This window comes from Pezoporus occidentalis, unplaced genomic scaffold (assembly GCF_034315485.1).
Source record: "Pezoporus occidentalis ecotype Australia unplaced genomic scaffold, CSIRO_AGI_Poc_V1 ctg65, whole genome shotgun sequence".
Taxonomy (NCBI): domain Eukaryota; kingdom Metazoa; phylum Chordata; class Aves; order Psittaciformes; family Psittacidae; genus Pezoporus; species Pezoporus occidentalis.
This window is the reverse complement of record NW_026915998.1, coordinates 1,029,982-1,052,012: the sequence shown is the minus strand read 5'-3', so window position 1 is coordinate 1,052,012 and position 22,031 is coordinate 1,029,982. Positions and strand designations below refer to the sequence as shown.

The 22,031-nt window shown below is 51.4% G+C and overlaps 1 protein-coding gene across 1 annotated transcript in view; it reads left to right on the top strand.

Moving 5' to 3' along the window:
* Positions 1-2,836: 2,836 nt before the first annotated feature.
* The window catches only part of GABRE (gamma-aminobutyric acid type A receptor subunit epsilon), a 37,412-nt gene continuing 18,217 nt past the window's right edge, over positions 2,837-22,031 (top strand). Inside the window, exons 1-3 of the mRNA XM_062640525.1 lie at positions 2,837-3,284; positions 8,780-8,928; positions 9,124-9,191. Of these exons, the coding sequence (XP_062496509.1) occupies positions 3,229-3,284; positions 8,780-8,928; positions 9,124-9,191 (273 nt within the window). The 5' untranslated portion in view covers positions 2,837-3,228. The remainder of the gene's footprint in view (positions 3,285-8,779; positions 8,929-9,123; positions 9,192-22,031) is intronic.

The window sequence follows — 22,031 nt, the reverse complement described above, 5'->3', positions numbered from 1 at the left end:
CCCAGGCATGTCAGCATACTCAGTCCAAGGATGCTGCTGTAGGAGACTCGCAGCCTGACCTTCTGCCAGAGCCCTCAGCTCTTCTGGGCAGGGGGAGGAGATCCATGGGAATCCTCAGCCTGTGAACCCGTGCTGCTCCCGGAGGATGCTCTGGCTGTGTAACAGCACGAGCCCCGCTTCGTTGCCAGGAGGAGAGTGAGCATCAAGGACAGTGGCTCTAACGGTGCTCTGTCCTCAGACAGATGACGTAGAGCGGTGATGGGAGGAGGGGAAGGTGAATTCACCTCCATGCAGCCCTTCAGAGCTGCCTGCTGCATGGCCCTGGCTGGGGCTGCCTGCAGATACCCTGGCAGCTCCTTGTCCTGGCGTCCCCAGCTCTGCCAGCAGTGCGCTCAAGCCTGATCTGCTTCTGCAGAGCCCTGTGGGATCTATCTCTGCCCAGGGTCCTCCGGTCCTTGCTCCTCCACCCTTGAAAGACGTGTCTAAGGAGGAGTTTGTGAATGCCAAGAGCCTGAGTTTTACTGGGTTAATACTTTTCTCCACTTGTATCTATTTACCCTCCTATTTACCTATCTATATTACAGCACTCCCAAATTGCCCAGAAAATCAGTCTCCTTAGAGAGGGACATTCCTTGTCTTTGGCATCGCCTGAGGCAAGAAGCCAGCAGCTCCTTGCACAAGGAAGAGGAAGGCAGAGCTTTGCCTCCTGCCTTCATTTCACCAGCCACCAACACAGGAGCCGGCAGCGCAGGTTTCATGACTGAGAGTGCAAAGGAGCTTTGGAGAGAGCACAGAGAAGCCTCACAGGGAGAGAGAGAACCCTTTCAGAAAGGGTTGCAGATGTGCCCAGGCTCATACAGGACTTTCCGGCTATAGGGGGGCTCCCTCTGAAAGCACTGCCATCCTTGCAAGGTTTGGGATCATGTCCCAGGGCTGAATTCTGCGGTGAGGACTTCACGATCAGACCCTCATTTACTGTGGCAGTGTGGCCCCCTCAGGCTCTGAGCTCATGAGGACTCTGTAAATAACAAGTTTTATTAGTTTGCTGGTTAAACTGAAATACCAGAAGGGACAAAAAGCACCTCGAATAAAATATTTCATCCCCTGTTTAAGTTAGAAGCATCCTGTGACAGCAGATCTCAAAAGAGATGTCTCTTCAAAGTGGAAAACAGGGGCTGTTTCCTCCCCAAACGCTGGTGCAGGACATCTTCTCCTCCTTGGCATCTGGACTGAGAGTGTTTTTTCCTGGTCAGAATCATTCAACATGGATTTGAAATGGGTTTCTCCCAGACTGAGGCTATGATGCTGATTAATATGGGTTTTGCTTGAAAAGCAGTGTGTAGATGAAGGAGAAGACCAGGGAGGACAGCTGCTTGGCTATTCCTAGTGCATAAGACTGCCTGGAAGGTGCCTCCCAGAACAGCATCATGAATGGGTGTTGTGATTCCCTAATGCTGCTCAGACCATCTCCAGCTCTCCAAGCAGCAGCCCTCCCCATATCTCTCAGTTCTCAGGTAGCAGAGGGGGTGATCAAAAGAAATCAGTCCCCACATACCACTTCACATTCTGTGTCTTGAGGGGGAGCTGAGAGCACATGCACAAACCCCTGGATGTTCTGTGATCTGCTCATGACCGGAGTCCTTGACAGCTATGCCCTCCCTATGGCTCCTCTTGCACCTTTCCCAACTTCAGCTTCACCTGGATCCCTGAAGAACTTCTGGGATAATTGGGTGGCTTGCTTTGAAGCTTAAAGGGCTCTTTTCACCTTCATTGCTGCTTTGATACTCATTATTTACTCTTTTGACATGTGCTTCCTGTGAACTCAGCCATCCCAGAGCTGCCTTCTTTGCGGGCAGTAAAGAAACCTAATCTGCAGCTGCTTCTTACAGGGAAATGCTGTCTCCAACTCCTGCAGCTGGTTCACACGGCTTTGAGGCTGCTCAGATCTCATGCCTGAGGGCTTAAGGTGATCATTGCAAGAATCAGCAAGGGAGAGCCTGCGGAGGAAGAGCCTTGAAAAATCACCAAGGTGTGCTGCGATATTTGCTGCCTGGACTCCGCAGCGCTCTTAGTCCGCACCGAGGCTGGCCCTGGCTATTAGGCACTGAATGTGCGGAGGGAACAGGTATCTCCCTACCCTGCTGAGCTGAGCAAATGGGACAGTGGTTACCAGCGTGCTGCAGATGGAGAGCAGGAAAGTGATTTGTCCATGTTCACATGAGGAAGGCTGTGACAGGGCCATGGGGAAGAAAGTCTGTTGCTCCCAGTCCCACTCCAGTCCAGAGGGATGGCACCAAAGCCTCATTTGTCACCAGCACTCCAAAACCCTCTGGAGGCATAGGACCAGGCCCCGTGAACAGGGGCTCCTCCAGCTCACGTTGTGTAACCACATGAGGAAGGACATGTACCTGTCACAAAGTTTATTCCAAGCCACTGTCACCCCACACTCGCCAGAACGGACTCTTACTGCTGTTGACAAGCCAGATGCCAGCAGTGCAAAGAAACGCTTGGCACAAACCGTAAGAGCAGAGCGCTCCAGACTGACCCCAGAGCCCACCCGCGCCCCCGGCTGTCCCGCAGCTCCTACCCATGCTCTGTCCCGGCTGTTTTCTTGCGGGACAGCATCCCCAACAGGTGGGAAAGGACCCGCTCCCTGCTGCGTCTCCCTGTGCAGCTCAGCCCAGCGGGAGCTGACGCTTTGCATATTTTAACAATAATTACTCACTCTTTCCTTTCCTTTTTTTTTTTTTTTTTTTTTAGGGAAAAACACCCACTGATGTGCATTAAAAAAAGCCACTATTAAGAGAAACCAAGCGCCTCGTTGCGCAGAGGGGGAGCGGGCGATGCTCGCTGACGGTGCCGGCTCCCCGGCAGCGGCGGATGCGCGGGTCTGACTCCGCCGTGCGGCCCCCGCCGCTGGCGCTCGGCCGTCGGGGGGGCGCGGGGGGAGCCGGCCCCTGCGCGGGGCGGTAGGACGGTGCGCCGGCCCCTCCCCGCCGGTGAAGAGATGCCCAACTTTCCCCTTCCTCCCCGCCGGCGCGGAGCGGGGCTCGGAGCGCGGAGCCGGGCGGGCGGCGGCGGGGCTGGAGCTCGGCGCAGCGGGCAGCGGGGGGGTCCCGCCGCCGCCCCCCGCCCGGCCCCGCGCTGAGCCCCGCCGGGGCTGGAGAAGCGCGGCCGCCGCCGTCGCCCCCCCCCCCCCCCGCCGGGGCCGGTCCTCGCCTCGCCGAGATGCCCGGGAAGGTGCTGCTGCTCTGCCTGGCCCTCGGGCCGGTCCTGCGAGCCAGGTGAGACCCCCCCCGCCAACCGGGATGCCCCTTCCAGCCTCAGTTTACCCGTCGGGGCAATGGGAGGGGAGGGGATTGGAGACATAGCATCGGGCCTCACGCCCCCTTTATGCCACCCCCCCCACCCCCCCCACCCCCGTTTCAGCGGGGGTTTGGGCACCCCTGTGCCCTCAGCCGCTCATTCCAGCCAGCCCCAAGGCAGGATCAGGTCTATTCGCGGCAGCACCTACTGCCTGCGTGTCCTTTGTACCCCAGGTCCCCTTCTCCGCATGCCGGGAATCAAGAGGACATCCCGTTTTCCACCCCGCCATCACCTCGCTGGCTAAATCCTGCCGGGGGGCTGAGCCCCTTCTGGCGGTGCCCAGAGCAGGACCAGGGGGTGCTAAGCACCTCCTGAGGGCTCCATCCATCACCGGGTTATTTCCATGCAGAGTCGGGATGGGTGGAAAGGAGCTTGCATCCCTTTCCCTGCACTCCATCCCCTGGCACCCCTGAAGACCCTGCAGGGTTCTCAACCTGGCAGGAGGAGGGCAGCGCGGGCTCCTGCCTCACTCTACAGGTTGGCCCCAGGTCCCAGCTCCGGGTGCTGGCAGGATCCCGATGCCAGCCCAATGCCACCAGCGGAGCGTGGGGCAGGCAGGTGACAGCTCTCTCCCAGGGCCCGTGGTTCCTAGTGCTTCCCTGTAAACAGCAATGAAAGGCGCCACGCACAAGGGGGTTTTCAAGTTTCTTTTCCCCTGTTTTATTTTTACATTTCCTATCCCCACTGGTGAGTTTAAATGGCTAGATGGGGAAAGAACATGTTGTCAGCAGATTGTTCCCCCCAGGGCTTGGGGGGGAGAGGGATTTTACTGGTTGAAGCTAATTGGCAGAATAAGCTGCCTTAAAGCCGATCAAATCCCATTACAAATCCAGTCAGGGACAGGGAGCATGAATCCTGCTACTAACAGTCTGCTCTGCCAAGGCTACCCGACCTCAGATGCAGGTAGAATGTCCATCCTTGCATGTCCATCTGGGGCTTGGCCTTCCTGGGGTTGAGGCAGCAAGAGCTGCCCCATGGCTTGTGCCCTGACACTCAATGTGCTGGTGCTGGGGGGCATTGAGGACCTAGAGGGAGGGTCTGTGGTGGTCCCCGTTCCTGTGTCCTACCATCCCTGCAACACACTGAGCACTGCGTTATGAGAGGGTGAGTGGTAAGCTGCAAGATCACACGGAGGAGCTGTTAAGTCATGTATTCACATGCCCTTGAGCAGGAAGATTTACCCCATGGCTGGCCTGGCTTCCCTTCTGTCCAGTCCCTCATGTGTAGCTCTTCCCTGAGCCCCACTTTGCCAGAGTCTGTGCATGTTGGGGGGGTGATGGAGCAGGAGAACAAGCCTGTGGGAGAAGAAGGAGAAAAGGAGCAAGTTATGTCAGGGTCTCACTCTGCATTCACTGCATTCTTCCTGGCTATAGCTTCAGGGGCTGAATCTCACCTGCTCTGTACTTAATGGTGGGTGCTGGGGTGAGGAGCCTGGTTCAGATGCTGCATGTGTGTATGAGCTCTTCTCCCACCCAGCTGCAAGACCCCCACATCCCCTGGTGCTGGAGTGGGCTGGATGCTTTGTGCCGGGTGACTCAGCATCCCTGGACAGTCCCCCTACCACAGAACCAGATTACCAGCATTTCCAGGGCACTGCCTTTGCTGGGATCAAGGCACCTAACTGAGCCCTGAAGGCAGGATCCCTGCACAGCATCACACCACCAGAAAGTTGGGCTTGGTAGATGGTTCAAAACGTGCAGGCTTGACCACTGGGGCTTCATAGAGCATGCTGTGAAAGGAGAGGTACAAGAACATGTGAAATGGGTAGGGTACAGATTAGTGAGCCCCCATCCTTAAATCCTCTGCCTGCTTCTAGTTTAGAGTTATTTGCCTGAACATCCCTGTGCCTACAACCCTTGGAGCCATTGGGATGGCTGGCTGGAAGTACACGTTAGCATGTGGTAACTGGGACTGACCAGTGCTTTTCAACCATGGAAAAGCTGCTCTTGCATTTTGTTGCTGTCTGTTCCTCTGGAGCAGGGCAGGCTTTGAGCTGTGTTTGCAGAGGGGCTGGACAATCACGGCCCAGTGTCTGCATCCATGATATTTACCATTAATTTACTGGTCTTAGACTTCATTAATGCACCAGGTTGCAGGTAGTAATGGGTATGCATCTTGGTCAGGTATGTCTGAGTGGGCTCATGTCAAATGTTGTTCTTCCCCTCTTCCTGCCAAGTGAAACCAGTCAGACAGCCTGTGCGCTGAGGGGATGGAGCCAGCCACCGGCTCTTCAAGGGGCTTTAACTTTGACCATCAGTGTGCTTGGAAACCTCAGCAAGACCGGTGTTTGCTGGAGCAAAGCAGAATGGGGGAGGCGAGGCAGGCACTGTCCTGCTGTAATGCCAAGGGTTGCCCAAGGAGGGTTGTCCAACCTCATCCGTACATGTGAGCACATCTGAAAGGACACCTCCCTGCCGTGCAGGTCTCCTGCTCTGGGCACCAGCAGGAGCTGCCACAGCCCTGACTGTGTGTGTCAGAGCAAGGGATTCCTCACCATGTCCCATCTCTGTCCTGCCCACCCCATGCCCATAGCTTCATCCCAGCCCCGTGGCTGAGCAGGAGGGGATGTTGAAGGTGTGAGGTGGATGTTCTGACGTTTCAGCAGTGGAGGTGAGGAGATGTGGGTCTGCCTTTCCTCCTGGCTGCATGGAGGCATATGAGAACTCGCTGTTCCCTGTCACAGAGCCAGTCACTTTGTGACAGGAGACAATGCTGCCGGACCAGCAAGTGTTCAGAGCACGCTGGGATCACTGCAGGTTTGCACTGTGACATTTCCATTAGCAGCTGTGGGGGGACACGCACATGTCACCTTAATTCCTCTCCTCTGTAATAGCTCTTGGACTCTTCCTTTCTTGAAGTGGGACCACTGGGAAGAGAGACTGGGGAGGAGGCAGAATCTCGCATAGAGTGGCCTAAAAGTCACACTCCTGACCAGCAAGAGCTGGTGTGCGGCTGTGTGAGCACTGACACCCAGCAAAAGCATGTTTTCTCCAGGAAAAGCTGGCTTGCTTATGCTAAGATGGCTTAGTATGGTTTAGTAGCTCAGGATTAGCTGCATTAGCAAAAAGCATATTTTTGGTAGTGTTACAGCATCTGTAACAGGGATGTGACTCCCTGGAAATGCTACCCCAAACCTTAGGGTGTTAATCAGTGACACTGAACCGGGGGAAGACAGAAGCCCAAGGTCAGAGTAAGCAGCCTGGGTTTGTTCATCCCCACAGTGGGGTTTCAGACTCTTCTGTGGTCTTAGAGCTTGGAGGACCTGGGTTTTGTTTGTGCAGGGAGACATGAGGAGTTCAGTGCCAGCAAGTGACCTGTCTTGGTCTGGCTTCAGTAGGGTCAAGGGAACACTGAGACAAGGTTTCCATGTAGCCATTCCTACTCTGATAGAGGCATCTGCATCATCCCAAGCACCGGCAGCAAAGGGAAGCAGTTAGGATTGCTTCCTCTGGCCCGAGCTGGACTGTGGGCACAGACACAGGTTTGCACTCCACAGGAGTGGGGCCAGCCCCAGACTGCATCTCTGGGAGGGTGCAGCAATGGTCCCCTGTGCCTCCTGCTGCTGCTGCTGCTGCTGGATGCCACGGAGCCATCAGCTCGGCTGCATGCCGAAGACACGAACACAGCACACAGCGCACAGCACACAGCACACAGCCAGGCGAGCCCGCGCTGCCACTGCTCACATAGGGAAGCGCATCCTGACAGTGTTGCTAAGACTCCTTAAGCATCGTTAGAAAGTGCAGCGCAATCAGACAGGAAACAACAAGCTGATGTACCAGTACCTAATGTGCGGCGGCAGGCAGGCAGCTGCACGCAGCACAGACCTTGTCGGGGGACACAGCCCGGCACCTCAAAGCTGGGGAGATGCAAAGAGTTTTAAAGCGGTTGTGAAAGCAAGTTTGAGCAGAGGTTTTCAAACAGAAGCACCTGATAAATAGGCTGCAATGTGTCAATTTAATGCTCTTTTTCCCCCTTCAAGTGCCTTTGCCAGGCTCTGCATCCTCCAGGCGCTGAAGGGGGTTGTGTATCCATGGTGCCTCATTGCACCTTGGAGCTGCGAGGCTCCAGCTGGGAAGTGTCAACACAATGGCAGCTCCTGCTGTGAGACCCTTTGATGTTGGAGCGGGGGGGACACGCTGACATGGCAGACATAGAGGGGGTGTCCCGGGCGTGGGAATGCTCAGCATTCTCTCCCATGTACGGCTGTGTCATTGTGGGGACAAGCTCATGAATGAGCTGCCCAGAGCAGCAGCAGGTGGTTAGAATTCCCCCTCGTGACCATGTGGACCTAATTTAATTAGAGAGTTTCTTCATCAGGCACTGTAGTGATAGGACAAGGGGTGATGGGTATAAACTGAAACAGAGGAGGTTCAGTTTAGATATAAGGAAGAAGCTCTTTACTATGAGGGTGATGAGGTGCTGGTACTGGTTGCTTAAAGAGGTGATAAATGCTCCATCCCTGACAGTGTTCAAGGCCAGGCTGGATGGAGTCTTGGGTGACATGGCTTAGTGTGAGGTGTCCCTGCCCATGGCAGGGGTTTGGAACTGAATGGTCGTAAGATCCTTTCCAACCCAAACCATTCTGTGATTCTAAAAACTCCTTTAGGAAAAGGGAAGGGTGCAAAAGCTTTAGAGAGGGCAGATGTGAAAGGCAGTGGGAGAAGCTGTTGCTAAGTGGTTCAAAGGAGGATGCAAGCTTTCCTTGCTGGGTTGGAACTAGAAGATCAGGAAGGTGGAGCATCTTTAAATGGGAGCTCGTGCTAAATTAAAGGCTGGGGAGGAAGGGTTGGTGGGTACAGGGAATGGGTTGTGGCAGGTCTTGGCCTGAGGGCAGAGGAGTTTGCATAAGGCTTTAATTTCCAAGGATATGTGCTGGGCAGATGGCTGGTTTCCTGGCAAACCAGAGGGCATGCTGCATGCTTAGTGGTTTTAGGACCTCTTTTCTCTAAAGTGCTTTTGTTGTGAATGCATTGCACCCCCAAAATGCTGTTTGGTCACCATTGTGTTCATCAGAGGTGCAGGCAGAGCAGCTGAGGTATATGGTGTTAACAGGCAGCTTGGAGCAGGAGCTGCTGGCAGCAGAGGGCCAGGCTGGGACAGACAGAAATACCACAGGGGAGGGCAGGGACTGGCAGTGTGTCTCCAAACAGAGCTGGAGAGTCTGTGGGTCACCCCATGCCTGCTAGTCCTGACCCTGCATGTCTGGGGACCCTGAAGTGAGCAAAGGTGCCAGGTGAGTTGTGTCTTCTTATCAGAATGGCTGAGAGGAGCCTCTGAGGTCCTTACATTAAGCATTCTATCAGTGGTGCATCCTCCTCCTTAATGTTTCTCAAACCCAGCTGTGCCCCTGCTTCCACAGAGCACCAAAGAGCTGCAACAGTGATGTTCTCTCTCCTTTGTCTCTCTGCTTCAGGTGTGAGAGCACAGAGGAATATGATTATGATTACCTCAGCATCAATAAAACCTGGGTCCTCACCCCCAAGGCACAGGAGACTGATGCCACACAGATCCTCAACTCGCTGCTGAAGAACTATGACAACAAGCTGAGGCCTGACATTGGCAGTAAGTGTCCCCTGACAAAGTGTCCCCAGTGACCTGGCCCAGCTGTGTCTTGTGTTTTCCATGCTTTTGTGGATGCTGCAGTTGGGATTTTTGGTGGGATGGAGCCACGCTGATCCCAAATGCTCCCTTGGTCCTCAGCCCTTCACAAATAATCTCAGTCGCAGCTCACCATTACCTGTTTCATTTTGTTCACAGTCAAGCCCACCTTTATCGATGTGGATATCTACGTGAACAGCATCGGGCCGGTGTCTGTCATCCAGATGGTGAGTGGGGCCGTTGCTGCAGGGTCGTGGTATCACAACAGCTGGGAGAGCGGGACGTAGCTGGCACTGTGCTGTTGGCAGGGTGTGTTGTACTGGCTGGACATGGTGTGAAGGTGATGTTGTAATGAGAAGAGGTGGATTCGTTTCCCTTCCCTTGGGAAGAGGTGCTCTGACCTGCTGATAGATGGAGCTACAAAGGTTTGATAGCCATCCCTGGTTAGGAGCAAAGGTCTTGAAGTGCCCTTGGAGAGTTCAGCAACATTACCATACTCATGAGCTCAGGGAGAAGGATAATGATGCTCTGTGGTCCCCACTGGCAAAGTGTGGACAGAACCTCTCCTGTTTGGGAAGTGCGTGGGCACCAGGATGCCTGAGGCAAATTGCACTACCCTGGGTGAGCCAGTGTGGTGGTGGCAGGGAAGGGGAGCAGCACTTCCTAGGAGGACTGAAATAGGTACCTGGAGATGGTTTCCATGGCAATGGTCTGATGGTGTGAAACTTGGATGCCCAGGCCTGGCCTTCAGTGCTGGGGAGGGGCACAGAAGGTGCCCCAGGTCCCACGGCTCTTCTCCAGCACACAGCACCTTAGATTGATGGCACCATGACTCTGACAGTTTCTACTTATGGCTTGGACCCTATGGGATTGGGAGCTGCAGAAACACTTGGTCTGAAGAGCCCCCAGGCCATGCACTGAAAAGCAACTGTTGATTATTTTATTCACACAATATTTACAATGTTATTCACAGGAAACTTGCATTATTATTTCCTTGTGAAGTCCTTTTTTAGAAAGAAACAAACATGACTGCTTTTAGCAGACTTCTTTGGCCCACTGGGCAGTGGGGTGGAGAGGACAGGAGAGGTACAGCCAGGACAATTTAGCTTTTCTTGTCTGTCAGTGCAAAGCAGAGCAGGAACAAAACCAGCCCCCTGGAGAAGGCAGTTCTCAGGATGGGCACGTTATTTTTAGTTTCCCAAGTAGAAAATTTCCACTGAGCAAAGCCCTCTGGGTATGGAGGTGCTGTAGGTGCAGTACCTCTTCCGCTCCAGGGAGCCTTTTGAAGCAGCCCTTCTGGCCAGCCACGACTGAGCATGTGCCTCTGAGCAGTATGTGCTCGTAAGCCACCAGATGGGTACCTGGCTGGGTACGCGATGAGGAACCATCAGGAGGCCCAGCAGGGATGGCCTCAACCACAGCCCAAGCCATGTGAATGTCATCCCTGGCTGCCAGCAGATACCACGAGCTCCTTCCATCCCATGTGGGTGTGTGAACACAAAGCCACAGAAACATAAGAGGAGCAGTGCAGGGGGAAGTGTGCAGGATGTACCCACGTCCCTGGCTATTGCTGTTCCTGAAGGTAGAGCATTAGAGTTTTGTTGTAGGTGGCTGTCATGTCTGCTCTGCACTGACCAAGCAAACCATGCAAAACCACAGTGTACATCTTTGTTCCTTCTTTTTCCCTCTCATCCACTTACTTTACCCCTTCCTACCCCTGCTGAAAGTTCTGCTCTTCTCCCTGTTGCAGGATCACGTGTACTAGCAATAGAGTGGCTTATAAAATCCATTCTTGCATCCAGAGCTCATCTCCTCCTAAAAGGAGATACCAGGCACTGCTGCTAGTCTGGTTTCCTAAGAAACATAGCTTACGCCGTGGTGATGGATACATCCATCCCAATCTCCCAGGTTTTTAGATTCGCCAAGCTAATACCAACTATATATGGCTGCAGGTATAGGAGCTTCAGGCATACTCAGCTTCTCAGTGTTTTTGTGGAAACAGGATGCAGGGCAATAACAACAGCCATCCCCACCAAGAAGAAGAGCTGCTGGGTACTCAACCCTTACAACACACCAGAGAATCCTGGGAGAGTGCTGCTTAAGGCAGCCCTGACTGTTCCTAGAGCAGCTCAGCCCATGTGATTGGCTCTTTCTAGGCATCAGCAGAAGTTTTACACTTCATGAAGTGGGGCTCCACAACTGCACAGGATCCCAAGGGCTCCCTGTGCTATTAAAGCAAGCCAGGAGTGTAAAGGCAGGACTGGCAATTGGAATTGCCTGTATCTGCTGGAGAAGCTGCTGCCACAGGGCTAATCTGCACATCTGCAGCCTCCCCACATGAGGAAGGGATTGTCATTTGTTGGGAATGGCATGGCAAGGAGCTGCTCAGATAGGGAGGGAAACCACTTGATACAGAGACAGTTAAGGGACTTCATGGCATCATTCATAACTGGCTGAACTGTCTCTCTGAAGTGCCCAGATGCTACTGGCTGCATCCCAATAGTCACCAGTGATCTGAAGACACCTCCATATGACTCTCCAAGTAGATTCGCTATGGGCACTTCTTCTCTTCCTCCCTTCCCTACCTTACCACTCCTTGGGCAACTTCCTAAACTTGAATCTGTGATGCCCTTAAGCTTTAAAACCTTTCTCCCTGAGATGCTGGGCTGATATTAAAAGTACTGAGGACAACTACACCCAAGTCTCGTAGACTTGAATGGCAGCTTTCTGCCATCTGTCCTCTGAATACCTCCCCTGCTCATGAAAGAGGCTGAATCTTGCTATAGCGTCTCCTGAAGCAAGAGAAAGGGGCTGTGGCAACACTGTGATGGTGTCACCTCTATATCTGGCTGCTTCACTCACTTGTTTTGTGTTTATTTGCTTTTCCATGCTGATACAATGAATTAAGTCATTCTGTGGGTTGTGCCAGCTGCTGGCAGACTGGCATCAAACCTAAAGTACAGGTTGTCTGCTGGGGATGTCATTCCCATTTTGCCTCTTTTTATGTAGCTTCTTCCAATCTGAGAAGCTCTGCCTTCTCCCAGCTATCAGGCCCAACCCACGTGCCTGATCATTCTTTATTCCCATATGCATCCTGAGGAAATGGACGTATCTGAAGGAAGGAACCAGCTAGATCTCTCCTGAGCCCATGGTGAAATTTCTCTCTGCCACAGATAGAGAGGCTCATGTAGGCTGGAAGCTTGCTGGAGGGGAAATGTCCCACTGATCTCTTTTAGGTGCATTATGATGACAGCATCTTATGTAAATATTCCTCTTTCACATAGCCAGGCTATGTAGAAGATAAAAACCTAGTTCTGCTTTTAAATACAGCAGCATTACTGTGGCTATCAGCTTGGACCAGCATGGTCTGAGTAATCTGAAGCGGAGGGCTATAGCATGGCCTGACATGCTGGTGGCTCTAACTTAAGCAGTGTAGTTTGAATACTGGTGTCCTGTGATCCTCTGCTCACTTCTCAAATGGTTAACTACTCACCACATCACTCCTTTAGCCTGCTGATGCTCTGTCAGGGATTGGAAGTTGGCCCTGCGTAGCCACTGCTCAACCTCCAAATGACGAATCACACCAGGATACAAAACTGATTCCAGTCCTTAAAAATGAATAGGTGATTTGAAAATGTCCTGTGCTGGGTGTGAATTCAGCATCCCCTCATCAATCATTTGTCATAAATAACATGAACATTCAGGAACTGGCAGAAGGCAGGCAAGTTTGGAGGGGGGAGAAATGTAAAGTGATTTCCTCTACCATTTGTAGACCAGAATGGCAGTCTTGTTCTCCATTAAGGTAGCTGAGCAAATTTACATTCTCTTCTCCCTGGGGAAAGGACCCTCTGTGCTCTGCCAGTCAAAATGTGGCAGTAACTAGAAATGAAGCTAGGAGGTGGTTAAATGATAGGAAGTGGGATGGGGCTTGGTTGAAAGAGGATGGGCTGAGAGGGAAACGCTGCAGAGAAGTGGGACCATTAGGTCTGACAGCTGTTTGCTCCAGATGCTGCATGGACTGGGACTTCCTCCCTATCCCCATGAACCTGTTGTCTTTGGGTGGGATTGGGACACTTGGTGCTTCTCAGGGTGGTGGGAAGATCTGTTTACACCATCAGGGAAAGGATGTGCTTGGCCATGAGCCCTTCCAGAGCCGCTTGCTGTCTCTGGGTGCCAGCCAGCCGCACCTCAAGCCAAAAGAGTTATCACCCACAGCACCGCAGCTTTCCAAGCTGTGTCATGGATCTGGATGCCCAATTAGATTCCCATTAACATAGTGTTTAGGTGCCCTTGGTTTATCACTAAGCTGAGCCTGCTGCAATGAACCACTTTGGTTCTCTTGTCGTGTCTGTGGGGAGGGCTGTGGCAGCAGGGACCTGCAGAGGAGACTTTGGGTTCACATTTTTTTGCTGACTGGTTCTGTGCTGGAGGAATTTGCTCCTAGTTTTGTGTTGTAATGGCTTTATTGCTACAGATTATAGTGTTAGCGGGTGTCAAGGACACCTAGAGTTCTGGGTCACCTTCCTTTAGGGATGCTTAACTCTCAGAAAATGATGAACTAAAGTGGTTGCCAGCTACTGGGGCTGAGTGTCTTTCAGTCCTGTGGATGTCCGTGAAGTGACCACCAGAGCCAGCATGGGTGGGAGTGGAAAAAGTGCTTCTGTTCTGAGCTCAGGGATGGAGCCAGCCCTGCCCAGAGATTCCTCCTTGAGGTCAGAGCTGAATGTCCTTTTCTTCCTTTCTTGCACCAAGCCAAGCATGAGGCTTGAGGGGTTAAACACTGAGAATGTAGCCCGAACACTATGGTAGCCTCCTGACCAAAGTGAATGGAGACACGCCATTCATCCAGGGACCTGCTCCTTACCTGCTTCAGCTGTCTGGGGTCAGAGGCGGTGTAGTCAGGATTAGTTTAGGTGCTGGAGACGCCTCTCCTTGGTGTATGTGAGGTTAAGCCCTTGTGTGCCAAATCCTGTAGCATAACTCGATGACAGCTCTTTTGCTGGGATTGTGCATCACCTCAACCTGATTCCTTACAGGTAATGAAGATAGAAAGAGCAAAATTGGCCTCCATCATTCACCAGGGGCTCGATTCTGCTACCTCTGAAGTGCCTGTTATTTCCAGCAAGCAGGGCTAAGCTCCTACCTCCCTCACTGCAGCAAATTATTTCCTTATCTCTGTCTGAGAGCAGGGGACTGCAACCCCACGAGGGTGATAGTCCAAATACATGTTGAATATTCCTCCCTTCCCTCTTTAGGAAGGAGGTGCTGCACACAATTAAATTCATAATGCTGCGCCTGGCTGCATTAGTTACCATGCAACACGCTAACAAAATTGAGGATGAAGAACATATTTTGCCACATCTGTAGTACTGCAGAATAGATGGAATAGATTTACATGTGAGGTGCATTTGTGAAAACACCGTGAAAAAGGGGGAGGGAGGGAAAGGGGAAATGTTTATTCGTTACCAGCTGATGAATAATTAATTTACAAACGTTGTCTTGTTAAGTATAAATTAAATCCTCATTTGACACACTTTATAATTTAGAAGTATAAGCCCAGCATGAATGAAAAGAACTCCCCACTGACTGCTTTCATGTAAATCCCGAGGAGCCGGGGAGGGAGGTTTGCCTTTCAGAGTTAAAGCTGACAAGGGTTAGTGGAGAAGAAGGGAGCTGCTGTGGCAAAGCCAGCCTGGGGACCTGGGGCACTTCATCGTTTTTGTGCAGGGATGGCTTAGTGGGGCAGTGAGACAGTGGCTTTGGGCACAACCCTCTTCCAAGGATTGCTTCCTCCCCACTCGGAGCTGCTGAACTGCAGCTCTTTAGGTAAAATCCCCGTCAATGTCCCATTATCAGTGGGCATCAAGCCGGCAGCTGCCTGTGAATGGCTGAGCTACCCCAGCAGCAGGGGCCAAGATCCCCAGGAGAGGAGCCAGGTTCCACTGAAGCCATGCAGGGCTGAGCCACCTTTGTGGAGAGCACAATTTGAGGCATCTCCACATGGAAGTGAAGTTGCACCTCGAGCACTGGCAACTGTGCTTTGTTGGAAGGCATTAGTGTGGGAGTCGCAGCGGGAAGCCTTGGGTTAGAGCCATGGTGTCCTGCTGCAAGGCTTGGCTTAATATCTTCGTTTCTTCTTAATAGATGGGGAAACCGAGACCGGTAATAATTGTCTGGCTCTGAGGAGTACTTAAGTCCTGATTATACTTAGCTTTGGCTGCTTTGGAATAAGTAGGAAGGAAATGAAAATGGCACACTTTTAAAAATGCTTGAATTTGTTTCTCTGGAGCACAAGATAAGCCTATAGGTAAAGGAAATTTGTTACCTTCCCCCCTTCCCTTCTTCCCTGATAATAGACTCCAGCAGTTGTACAGCACTTCTCAACTGAAAGGACTTCAAAATGCTTCACAAATCATCTGTCTAGGAGGCAATAGCCCAGATGCACCCACTTCTAGGCTGCACTGCAATGCCTGAAGCATGCCACAAGTCTGTCAAGGACTGTGAGCTCTTCTTGGCCTGCCTGGTGTGCAGCAAGAGTTGGTCATCAGCATGAATCTAGTGAGGCTGCACAAGACATGTGCTCTTGTAATGAGCTAGGTCGGGGTTTGGTCCCTGATAAAGATGTGTATTGCTCAAATGTAAAGTGTTGGGAAATGGGCATTGCTCACTGAGGGCATTGGCTTTTCTGGCCATTAGTTTCCATGCCTGAGCGATGGCTTAGCACTGCTGGAGCTGATGGTGCATTTATAATGTCTTCACAAATACTCATTTGCTTGGATAGTGCTTCTGTCTCCTGATTCCTTGGTGTTCAGGGATCATTCCTGTGTGCCCAAGTGCTAGGATAGAGCCTGTCCTTCACGTAGCTGCTCGTGTTGGCGTGACCGTGAGGTCGGGCACACGGTGAAGGGCAGTGCCTGTCCTGTAGCCATCGTTTGTCATTGCCTTCAGAAACAAAATAAATCAGGAGGCTGCTGAGGAATAGCACCAGTCATCTGTGACCTGTGGGACAAAGCACGAACCGCAGCAGAAGGCCTAATGAGATAAATGAGTTGCTCTCATCCTGACTGTATCCCAGGAGCTTCCGCAAGTTTTGGGGTCTGTTCCCAAACTGGGAAAGGGCTCATTTATTCACCATGAATAATTCAACCAGCTCCTTTTATTATCCAGAACTCACACTAATCCCCTCCAGATATTTTCTGTGTGACATCCATGTTGGTATTTTATTTATAGGCTGTTTATTGGGCAGGAAACACGAGGAGCCTGTTATCAGTGCAGATGAACAAAACGCTGGGGTTTTGCCTGTAAAATTGGGAGCTAAATAATATATGAAAATCTGGACAGTAGCGTCCTGGGGAGAAAAGTGCTTTTCTTCAGAGGCATTTCTGGAGAGCAACGTCCTAAAGTTAATGAACATCCGTGCTCGCAGCCCGACACTAAATGGGGAATGTGGCTGTATTCAGTCAGGTTTCTTATGCTGCAGCATCAGTCCTGACACGTAGGTGCTCCATGCAGCTTGGGCAGCCTCTGGCCCTCCAGCAATAGGGGACAAATCAACATTCATAATGAAGGAAGCAGCTCTTGTAGTTCCTTCACGGATCTGATTTCCGGCCTTCTGCTGGTGGGAATGGCTCAATCCTGCATTCATTTTGTGCCAGCCTTTGGAGAAAACTCCCATTTCTTCAGCCAGGCTGAATGCAGAGGGGTTGTTTTTTTGCCCTGAACCCTTGCAGGCATGCTTAATGTCAGTGCTTCCCGAGGAGCTGATGTGCTCACCATGCCCAACTTGAGAACATTGTGACTCGTATTCCTCACCCTTGCCCCCATGAAGCCTTTTCTAATGCAGATCGTGGCCACAGCAGCTACGCTTGGTCTCCCTTTCCAGAGGTGTGTGCCAGCAATTAGGTTTCTGGCTGTTAATGGCCTATGATGACAGTTTTCCAGCGACCAGGAGTCTCTCCTTACTGGACCAGGCTGCAGGGGCATTCCCTGCCTGGGCAACCGAGGCAGCGAGCAACTCTCTCTTGGTTTGGTAGGAGCTTTTCCCTCTGGCAGGGCATTAAAAGAGGTTTTGCTGTGATGCACATTAATGGGTGGTGGGAATGCAACCTTGCCCCCACACACTGGTAGGGATGTGCCTGGGAGCTGCAGGCTGAGGCTTGGAGCTGCAGTGTTCAGCTGCATCTTGTGGGGAAAAGCATGGATGCAGCCATCTTCATCACAAGCATGTTAGCTTATGGAGTTGCTTTGTGGTCTTCAATTGTCCCGCTGCTCCATACAGAGGCATGTGTGCATGGACAGGCAAAGAAGCATGTGTTTGATTCAGATACTGATCTGTGGTCTGAACCTCATTAAATTGATTCTTCCAAGTCAAAAGGAAAGCACTATTGTGTCAAATTTGAAAGATATAGGCTCCGAGCTGTGCCAATAGTTTTCACCTGACGGGCTGAATTATTCTTAAGGCAGGGTTGATTTATTTGAACCGAAGGCTTTAGATCTCTCCGCAGGAGAGGTCTGGATATTTCAGGTGTGTGAGAGCCAAGTCAAAGAGCTGGTCAGAGGCCAGGGTTTCTGGTCTAGGGTGAACAGACAGCATAGTAGAGGAGGGAGCCTCACTGTTCCCTCCCAGCTGAGACAAACAGCCAAAATTCTTCCACATTTCTGCAGGAAAACGGGTCTAGAGACAATCAAAATATTTATGTTTAGCATCATCAGATTGTTTTGATTTGCTTTTCATGCGGTGATAAATCCTATCCTATAAGTAAAGCATGAAAATGAGCATTTGAAAATAAAAGTCAAAATGAAGCGAATCAAAGAGATAAGAGTAAAGCAAAATGCTTTGTGAGCTTATAGAAGAAGAAATGTGTCTGAATGAAATGATGAGCTTGAGGAAATTCATTTTAGGTTCGGAGAATTTTAATATATTTTCAACAAAACTTCCTTTTTTCTTTCCAGTAGAAATCAGTTCTCTTTATTTCCTGCAACCAGCATCTCCCGTAAAAGGCTGATGTGAAATCTGCTAGAAATGTGTTGTGAAATGGAGACCATATCTCAGAATTCAGTGGCACTGGGTAACCAGAGGCAATATGCTTCAAGGACCTCTTCATGCCTTGATGTTAAAGGCTGAATATTCAGACTATTACATCCCATCTCCGTGCACAGGAAGGGTTTAATTGCCCATGATACAAATTGCAAGCGAGCAGCAGTGGAGCAGTAATACTGCCAGCCAGAGCCTCCCCATGCACCAGGGCTGGCCAGGCTGAGGCAGCGTTTGTCCTCTCCTCCTTGCAACCCCTCGCATCTCCCCTGTGCCTCCAGGCACTTCCTTTGTGCCTCTGCACCTTCAGCTTGGTGTCTGTTGCGCTGGTAGGAGGTACGTGTTAGGCACAACAAGTGGGTAGGTAGGTAGATCTTCACATCATCTGCCTCACAGTGGTCAGCAGCAACCAATCCTTCCCCGCTGTGGGTTTGCTGATGCTGCAGCGTTTCATACCAGCACTGCTGAGACTGACCCCACCAATTCCCAATGCAACAGCTCCTCAAGGCCCCAAGGAAATCAGTGCATGGGGCACTGGGTCTGGTCAGGGCTTTGGGTTTGCTGCGTGCAGGTAACATGGAGGTGATGGTAGCTGGGGACCTTGGTATGCAACTTGCTTGTCCGTCTTCATGTTCAGAAGGCTTTGCTGTGAGGATTCCTGTGGTTGTGCTGTGACCTGCAGTTAGCTCTAACCGTCTGATGAGCTTTGCTCAACAGGAGAACTGCAGGCAGTGATAGTGGCTCACCCACAGGCAGATGCACATGGGATGTGTGAACCACAACACTTGTGTGGGTGGGGAAACACCTTGTCTCCATGTGGTGGGGAACAGGGGAGGTCAGAGTGGGGACTTTGCAAATGCTGTAAGCCTTGTTTCCGATACTTCCCCCCAGTCTGCTTCTGTTTCCCTCCAGCTTTGCCAGTGTACCTGTTACACCTCCCACACCAGACCTGTGCCCCTTGGCCTGCCATTCTCCTCCACAGAAACCCAAAGCCACCCTAGTAGTGTAGTGAGGACACGTGGGCTAGAGAAGTGGGAAAAGCCTGTGGGAGTTAAGTTGGTTATTCTTACAGCCACAAGGAGAGGTAGGAGGATTATGTTGAGGTGATAACTAACTGATCTTCTCTTCATTTGCTCCTTGAAAAGCTGAAAGCAAAGAGAACTGTAATATTCAAGACAAATATTTCATTTCATGATCTGGCACTGATAGGCTGACAGACCTGTCCAGAGCTTGCAGCCTTAGTTTGTCACATGAATCTGTGCCTTGTGAGAAGGCACAATGGACCCTGGTTGTCCCTGCCACAACAAAGAGCCACGGTGGTGACGTGGCTTGGAGCAGTGTGCCAGAGGCATTTGCAGAGTAAATCTCACCAGGAGGCTTGGGGAGAAAGGGTCCCTGCAGAGAAGGCAGGGGATGGAAGCAGTGGGAATGTGATGTCGGGCACCCAGTTTGCACTACAAGGGAGGAGTAAGCCATTGTGTGAAGCCAGGCTGCTCGTGACTGGATGTTAGCTCTGCATGCAGCTTCCTGTGAGCTTCACTCCAGTTCTGCAGCAGCAAGGTTGGGGCTGTTTAGACACCGCTCCTCTCCCACTGCAGCATCAGGAGGGGAGGTGAGAATACCTCAGCATTGCTGTTATCACAGAAAGCCAAAGGCAGGTCTAAGTGCTGGGGTTTGGCGAGGAGCAGCAGAGAATGGGCTGTCCAGCTCATGGAGACTTTGGACTAAGCCCAGGAGCCAAAACTGGTTTCTTTCTATGTATGATTTTGGGTTATACAAGCTCTGCCAGTGCATTCCTTATGTCTTATATCCAAACATGTCCTAAAGCCATCTATGACACCTGGGGAAGGTAGAGTGTTTGAGTTTTAAAGGAGGCATCTGCAGTAGGCTGGGTCTCTACAAAACAGTTGGGAGCTGGAAGCAAAGACTGGGAATACCGGCCCCCAGTTTCTGAGGAGGTTCTTCTTCTGCAGCCACTGTGAGCTACGGAAAGCGGGCAGCACAGAGCAGCAGAGCCCTGCAGGTCCTGCTTGCCTGGCGGCTGGTGTCCTGGCTTCCAAACAACCATCACACTTGGGATGTGTGGATGTATACCTTAGAAAGGAGAATCAGCTGGCCTGGTGTCCCTTCTGTAACTGCAGTCCAGCTCGCTTTGCCCTTCGACTACGTGGCAGGGGAGACAGAAAGAAATTGTTCTTTCTCTGTAACCCGATTCATTCCTCCCAGCTGCTTTCCTCAGCCTGGTACTCCCTTGAAATCTCATTAGGGCTCAGCTGTGATTCTGTGGTGGCTTGAGAAGAACTGCGAAAGGAAAAACAAAATGAAGCAGGGAGAAGGAGCTAAATCAAGTAACTGGCAGGGCAGGAAGGGAAAGCTGGCAAGCACAGCAAGGGGGCATGAGAGACAACATGAAATAAGTTTCCTTGAAAGAGTCAGTGAAGCAGAGTACCCTGTCCCCATCTCCTCCTCATGCAGGAAGGCATGCATTTAGGAGAAGGCTGTAGTGATTTTCCTGCTCCTTATACTCTGTGACTGGCCACTGTAGGAGCCTGTTGGAACAGAGGGACACTGCCTGACATTGTTTGCCCATCCTTAACCCCTCTGGTTCTGCATGCTGCTTTGCCATGCCATGAAATTCCTGCACTGGAAGGAAGCTCCTGACTCTGATCCATACAGAAATCATAGCTCCTATAGTTCCCTGTCTTGGCCACCCTTTCCTTCCTGTCTTGACCTCAAAGTACAACTTCTATAGCAATTTCTCCATCACTAAGACTCAAGTGGAAGGGCTTTTGTCTTTGTAAGAGAGTTGGCATCTATCTGAGATCACTTGACACCTTTCAGTCCATAGAGAGAGGCAGTCGCTGCCCTGGATAGATGTCCTTACTAGGCAAAGCAAAGTCCCATAGGAAGGTGCGATGGTGATGCGAAATTGCATGGGAACAAGCTGCCCATCCCAGACACCTCTTCCTTGGAATGTTTAGGGCTGGAAACTGGGACTCATGGGATCTCCTGCCTTCCTCTGACTGGTAGAGGGGAGCTCCAGCAGCTGCTCTCGCAGTCCTGGGCAGTATTAGATTGTCCGTGCCGGTTCATTTTAATCACGGTGGGTGCCATGGGAATGGAAAATGCAATTACAGAAATTTCAGCTTCTCATGTGAATCTGGCCGAGCTGTCCTGGAGCAGCAATCCTGGGGGTTAGTGCATGCGGTGATAAGGTTTGTCTTTTTCTTTCCGTCCTGTCAAACACCCCCTGAGCTTAAAGGACAAATTAACAAGAGCACCTGCCTGAAGCGCTATGTATTCACTTCTAGTTATCCCATGTGCTTCTCTCCTCACCTTTTCTCTTCCCCTGCCTGCTCTCTTCTTCCGGCACAAGGGTGCTTCAAGCCCAACATCATGGGGAGCATTTAAGCATTTAGCAGTAAGGTTTGATGTGAAAACAAGACTTTGGACAAGGGTGGCTTTGCTCTGCAAGCAGAACAAACATCTTATAGAGATCATGGTAACTGGGCTGCATCCTTGTTTGCATCAGACTTTCCATCGAGGGCATGTCTTGTCCTGAGAGTGGTGAAAAACTAAGCTAAAAGGAGGCAACTCCTTCCCTGTGGTGCTTTGCATAATACTTCATTGAAGTGTTCAGTACCTTCCCTTTTAATTAATTCTGCCCCATCTGTATACATCCTGTACCTACATCTCTGCCTTCTTAGTAATAACCTTGCTGGGGACAGTGCAGATAGACTGTGCTTCCATAAACAAGAGCCTGGCTGATGCCATGTCTCCATTCAAGGTCTTTCCTTGATCCTTTGGGTAATGACTGTTAATCAGCTGCTGAAACACACATCCAGGTCAGGTGCTCCTGGGGCTCACAGTAAGAGGCTGCATGTGGCAGGGAACCATAGCAATCAGCCTCCACCTCAGGATGGGATCAGGCATGAGCAGATGTGTGTGGGAATGGGCAGGTAGGGATTTCAGGAGCCAGCACTTGGCTTTGAAAGTCCTGTCCAGTTCCTGTCTGCAGACCCCAAAGGTGAGC